At 33.6% G+C, this 6676-nt stretch overlaps 2 protein-coding genes across 3 annotated transcripts in view; one reads left to right on the forward strand and one right to left on the reverse strand.

Annotated features, from left to right (window-relative positions):
- LOC108359920 (uncharacterized) overlaps positions 1-1024 on the forward strand; it is an 18567-nt gene extending 17543 nt beyond the window's left edge. The window contains exon 3 of the mRNA XM_017611997.1: positions 998-1024. Within this exon, the coding sequence (XP_017467486.1) occupies positions 998-1024 (27 nt within the window). The remainder of the gene's footprint in view (positions 1-997) is intronic.
- Positions 1025-1488: 464 nt separating this feature from the next.
- Positions 1489-6676, reverse strand: part of kdn (citrate synthase) — a 35473-nt gene continuing 30285 nt past the window's right edge. For both annotated transcript variants that reach the window (XM_017611999.1, XM_017612000.1), the window contains exons 4-6: positions 3712-4071; positions 3173-3631; positions 1489-3115 (exon numbers count right to left, since the gene is read on the reverse strand). In XM_017611999.1, the coding sequence (XP_017467488.1) occupies positions 2744-3115; positions 3173-3631; positions 3712-4071 (1191 nt within the window). In that variant the 3' untranslated portion in view covers positions 1489-2743. The remainder of the gene's footprint in view (positions 3116-3172; positions 3632-3711; positions 4072-6676) is intronic.

Genomic DNA, 6676 nt, shown 5'->3' on the forward strand with positions numbered 1-6676 from the left:
TAGCCGTCATCGATTCGCCATCAGTTAGCAAGTGGCGAAACGAACGAACTCAATGAGGTACAACCAAACTTGCTATCGTCTATCCGTGCTAGCTAACTTTGTTGTTGCTTTCACATGCAAAATTTTTCGTTAAGCTACCGGAACTCAAACATAGCGAGCGAGAAGTGGCGAATCGACGACGGCTACTGTCAAGTCACAGAAGCAGCGGAAATTGTGTGCTTGTTCCGTTGAAAATTATATCGGCCTGATAAACAGTGCAATAACAAATATGAACTCAGGGCAAGTGCGGGGGCAATACTTTCTGGTGAAAATAAATTTATTTGTTAAATGTTTACACTGTGAAAAGCTTTTTTCGCAAAGTTTTGTGCCTTTGTAAAAGATAAGTTAGACCTTTTGCTGAAAACCATAATCTTATGATAAGGAAAATGGTCATCTTTTATTCACAATAACATAAAATGTGATGTTTACCTGTTGAAGTCTTAGAAGGAAATTATGCCACCCGAAGAGAATTAGTTAGATGCTAACCAGGAAAAATAGTGGTTGGTTGCTCATTGATTTTTAACCCGTTCTTTGATCAAGCACAGGATAAGATAATCGATGGCAAGAAAACAATTATTTCAGTACTCTTATGACATATACATACTATATACATACTAATTAATATATGTAGGACTGATCTCATTCGTTTTGGTCCTTGCAAAGTGTTGTCCTCCCAGGGATATTAATTTCGAGGCTCCTTTCACTGCTCACCCTCACAAGCAGGCTCATAGTCTGACATGTTCTGCTGTCAGCTAATATCTCATACCAAGGAGGCTTCAAGGCGTTTGTGAAATAATTTTTGCAGAGTACTTTGGTCTGCAGCATCGAGCACGTTCATAATTTAAGTGTCATTTAGTGGAAGTTGCGGCGCATTTACTACTGAAAGTGCATTATTTGATTAGAGCAGCAAAACATATTCTAATTTATTGAATTTCTCATTTATTTTTTTATTAATCAGCAATTTTTGCAACACATAAATGTCTAAATGTTTATTAGTATTATTTCACTACATGCAGTTATGCAACTAAATTTAAGTAATGATTTGATACATATGTATGTATGTATACATGTGTGTATTAAAATGTTCTTATACATAGTTATTGTACGATTTAAAACACCTACGAGTGTTTTTGCTCTCTTTTTTTTTTAGTTAGTTAGTGGTTAAAAAGTTCGAAAAGCAGAAATTAAAGCTTAATTTGTAGCAAAGGTGGGTAGGGTATTACGAGAAGATTAGGTGGTGTAGGGCATATACAAAAAAGACTAATAAAGGAAATGTGAGAAATAAATTGAACGAAATGTGTGTAAAAGATTACATACATAAATTGATGGTATTTGTGAAAAAGTATTTAAGCAGCAAATATAAAGGTCTGATTATGGCAACTTAACTTAACGTTACTTAGAAAATCAAAATTAAACAGATTTCGACGTTGCTTTTAGTTAAGTTTGGCCTTTCCAAATATAAGCAACATCCATTTAAGAAAAATTTTAAGTGACGTTAAGTTTGTAGCTCAACTTAGTATAATGAAAATTAAGCTCAACAGAAAAAAATGCTTGCGATCAACTCAAGCCAAATTCAAAAAGGGACTACGATTTAAATATGCAAATGTCAGCGTTTTTGTACACTTGAGTGCATGCGAATGTTGACTGTTACCGTCAGTTTTCGCTTTTCCAAGTATATATCTGTTTTTATTTCTCCTAATTAGGAAACTTTATGACCCTTTAGGCTCTGTTCTTTATTAATTTTGAAATATTACTGTTTTCTATCGCATTTTTTCTTCTTTTTCTTTAATCTTCGCTATAATTGCTTATTTCTTTTCAGTGCAAACTAACTATAACTTAATTATGTATCTGCAATAAACCCAAAAGCATTTTGTTTTTCGTATTTTTCAGGTTTTTCTTTATTGTATGTAGCTTTTTCCTTATTCTCGAATACAATTATTTATGTTTTTATTTCATTGAATTGCAACAACTCAAAAAGTAATAATGCCGTCTCACAAGATACTTGTATATTATACACGTCATAATATAATTTTATATGTATGCAGTTATATATGTATACAACTAATGCGCCGCTTCATAAGCAGGTGAAATTTACGTAATTATTTTTTTTTTATTTTAAAGTAATTTAATATCATACTTTTTATTGTTTAAATTGATCGTATGTTCTTATTAAAAGAAAGCCAAATTTTACTTAAATGTGTTTAGTTAAGTAAATTATTTTGAAATTGTTTCTACTTAAATCATAAGTAGATTTTCCTCAGCTGTTGTTATTGCTATTTGTTTCTGATCGTTTTGTAGATGTTGTTTAGTTGTTGTTCCTACATACATACGCTGTACGCTTAAAAGTAATAATAATTAAGTTAAAATTAAAAGCGTTTCAAGTTGGTGCGGTTTAGTTTTTCTTGTTCTAGTTGTTGTAAGTTGCTTCTCTCTACTTGGGGTTGCTTGAATATTGTTTCAGTTGTTGTTGCTGTTATTCGTGAATAACAATGAATATTTGTATTGTATTGCATTCAACTACTTAATCATGTTTCCTGCATCATTTACTAAAATTTGACGCTTCACTATTTACTTTTGTTTAATTTACTTTCCATAAAACTATTTCGCGTTTTAAGTTTAGTTTTTGGTTATTTTCCACTTTTCCGCATCTCGCCTCCCACTCAACTTCAACTCAGCTCTACCGCGCTTCTAAACCCTTTTACATTTACTTCTGCACCATTTTCATCAAGAGGTCGGTCGACAACGATTTGGGTCTCTCGATGGGCAGACCTAACGCACGATCCCAGATTAATGAAGCCAACACGCCGAGAGCGCGCGAAACGCCGAACAATACGGTGTAGTAGTTCATCTCCTTCATGCCGTAGTATTGGAGTAGCACACCAGAGTGAGCATCCACATTGGGCCAGGGGTTCTTGACCTTGCCGGTTTCGGTGAGGATTGGTGGCACGATCTTGTAGATCTTCGACACCAGTTGGAAGAGATCATCGTCGGGCAGGTGTTTGAGCGCGAACTCACGTTGGCAGGTGTAGCGTGGATCGGTCTTGCGGAGTACAGCGTGACCATAACCGGGCACAACCTAAAGGAAATAGCGTAAGTAGAAGTTCACATCGAAGCTAAAGTAAAGTTAACCTACCTGTCCTGACTTCAAGGTCTTCCAGACGTAGTCCTTCAATTCATCTTCCGATGGGTTGGCACCCAATTGCTTCTGTAATTTGCGTAGCCACACCAACACTTCCTGATTGGCCAAACCGTGCAATGGACCAGCCAAGCCGTTCATGCCAGCGGCGAAGGAGAGGTAGGGGTCACTCAAGGCGGAGCCAACCAAATGCACTGTGTGTGCAGACACGTTGCCACCCTCGTGATCGCTGTGGATGGTCAAGTAGAGACGCATCAATTCGGTGAATTTGGGATTGTCATAGCCCAACATCTTGACGAAGTTCGCTGACCAATCCTGACTGGAATCAACCGATTTAGAGCCTTTGCCGCCACGGTAAGTATTGCAATAGATGGTTGCGGCAACGACGGGCAGTTTAGCAATCAAATCCATGCTGTCCTCGTACACGTATTCCCAATACTTGGTCTTGTGCACGCCCTGCAATGAAAACGCAAAGAAAGGAGAGAGAGAGGAGTTGTGAGTATGCAATCATTTTAAACATCATATGCACAACTTACCTCTGAGTAGGCCTTAGCAAATTTGCTGTCATGATTTAGCGCAGTGACGGCGCATGCCAATTGCGACATCGGATGCAAAGTGGTGGGCATGTTGTTCAACATCGTCACAACATGTTGTGGCAGTGCGGCGCGTTCGGCCCATTCCTTGGACAGTTGCTTAACTTGACCCTTAGTTGGTACATCACCAGTAAGCAACAACCAGAAGAGACCCTCAGGCAATGGTTCTTCGCCGCCATCGGCCTTGGGCAATACCTTTTGGCATTCAGGAATGGAGAGACCACGGAAACGAATACCTTCATCGGCGTCCAAAACAGAGGTTTCGCAAACGAGACCCTTAATGCCACGCATGCCACCGTACATCTGTGGTGAGAGAAAAGGGTAAAGTTAGAATACATATGAAGTTAACAAAAAAGTAAGCTAAAATTGTAGTTTTTTTTTTATTATTTTAGGACGTTTTAAATTAATATTCGAAAAACAAAAATTAACTGCAAGGCCGGCAAAAAGTATTGGCACAGCTGCTTTTTTCCAATATATGCCACAATTTTTATTGTAATATTTTCCGCCATTTTTTTTTATAAAAATATGGTTCATTCTAAAACAAAAAAAATAAATAAAAATATAATTTCCAAACTTTGTGCAAAACTCGAGAAATTTAGCAAATTTTCGTGCAAGTTTTCAACCTTTTAACCAGAAAAATTGCAAGTTCGGAGTTAGTCAAAAATCGCATTGCTTTTTGAGATTTTTTTTTGTTGAAAGTGCTTTGCACTTTTCCCATATAAAGTATTTTCGAAAATTTTTTTTTGTATGGAAGTCTGCGTGAAAAAAAATTGTCAAAAATCGATGGAAATTCGTAGCTACTTAGAGCTTCTACTTTATTGTAATAAAATTGATTGGGCTACAAATCTGCATACTCAAAAAAATTCTAAAAAATCTGTTTAAAAAGTTGAAAATTTGTTGAGTTTTGTACAAAGTTAAGAAATTTGTTTTTATGTTTTTTGTTGTAGAATGAACCATATTTTTATAAAAAATTGGCGGAAAAATATTACAATAAAAATTGTTGCATATATTGTAAAAAAGCAGCTGTGCCAACACTTTTTACCAGCAGTGTAAGTAAAGCACGAACTTAAGATTGAACACAAATTGGAAAGTTATTTTAAACTTTCTTTGTGTTCTTATTTTAATAAATATTTTTTTGCTTTGTTTCATTATAACAGAAACGGCTGCCATAGAAGTGACTTCTAATAAAAAATTTGTGAAAACAAAGAGAAAAAAGCAACCTTCGACGCTTAATCATTATCTTATCAGTTCAATTCAAATTAACTTTCGATAACTAACTGCGAATTGGCTTAATTTTAGGTACATTTAATTACGTTTTAAGTCCATTATGTAAAGTGACCACCAAAAAAAAAATTCAATCACTCGACGACTCCATAACTATTCTTTGTTTTCTTATACATATTTGTATTTGAATAAAACAAATTTAAAATTGCAAAAGTTATTATGTATTTAGCTCAAATTCAAAGCTGAATATATGATTCTTTACTTAGCTTTGGCCATACAACATTATTCTCTGCTTTTGAGTTTGACCCTTTGACCTTGGCGCGCAACGCTAACAGCACAATTCATTTCAAATTGCACTGCTAATGTCTTGCAATCGATCTGTTGTATATAATGCATACATATGTGTAAATACATAGATGCATAGTCACACGACTATACCACACCCACACTGCCTTTTTCTTAACCCTTTCAAGACCAAGGGAAACATGCTTTCTGTGCATAAGAAAATGGTTTCTGTTCTTTATAATGCGTACCATTTTTATTTAATTATTTTTATCATACAATTTTGGAAATACAAATTAAATATTTTGATCAAAACTAAAGAAATTACCATGTATTATAAAAATATTAGTTTTTGAAGCAATACAAATTAAAGAAAGCAATAAATTTATGAAAAAATGACTGCTTGGAAAAAATTTAGGAAGAGATATTGAGACAAAAAATTAAAAAAAAAAATTCTTTTAAAACTTGCGTTTTAGGAAAAAAATATTTTTTTTGTGAAATTTTTTTTCTGAAAATTATCTTCATATTCTTACATTTATTTGGGAGAAAATTTATTAAAAAATATATTTTTACAAAAAGCAGAAATAATTATAATTATCTAAACAGAAACAAATTTTAAGAAATTGAATTGATTTCCTTATTTTTTGACATTTTTTTTTTTGTAGACCATAATGAAATTTTTTTCTGAAAATTATTTTTTTGTAAGAATATTTGCAAAGGCAAAAATTTATTTAAAGAAAACTATTTTTACCAAAATCCAACATATTTTTTTTTTTAATTTTTAGTGCTCACAAAATTTTTTTTACAAAAACAGCAAGTTATCCAAACAGAAAAAAAATATTTAGGGGAAACAATTTTGTATGATAAAGCAAGACAGATTTTTAATTATAGGCTTACGGTCTCGAAAGGGTTAAAGCAATTATATTTTGTGTTACCATTTGGCCATGGTCTTTCGTTTTTGCTTAAGCAGTTGAATACATTTTTTTGATATTTTTTGTTCAACTTGAAAGCATTTTATTTTTAGTATTTTTTAAAACTGTTTTCACTCAAGCGGTGACTTTGTGCTGTCTACATATACGCATTTTGTATTACATAATATATGTACATAAGAATATGTATATGTATGCATAGTATAAGTGGTATTGAAATGGCCAAATGCCAGCAAATAAATATATTATAGGTAACTTTGTATTTGTTGAGAATTTTGTGGCTGCTGTTTTTTGAAATATCCAACTGCTGCTTCTTATTGATTGCACAACAATTCTGATTGTGGTATAGGAATATTTTTATACCCGAGCGCACTTGTGCACAAGGGTATTATAACTTTGTTCACATAACGGTTGTTTGTAACAGGCAAAACGAATCGAGATAGATATAGACAAATGTATACATAAATGATCAG

This window comes from Rhagoletis zephyria, unplaced genomic scaffold, assembly GCF_001687245.7.
Source record: "Rhagoletis zephyria isolate East Lansing unplaced genomic scaffold, Rhagoletis_zephyria_1.1 Rzeph_scaffold_00490, whole genome shotgun sequence".
Classification (NCBI taxonomy): domain Eukaryota; kingdom Metazoa; phylum Arthropoda; class Insecta; order Diptera; family Tephritidae; genus Rhagoletis; species Rhagoletis zephyria.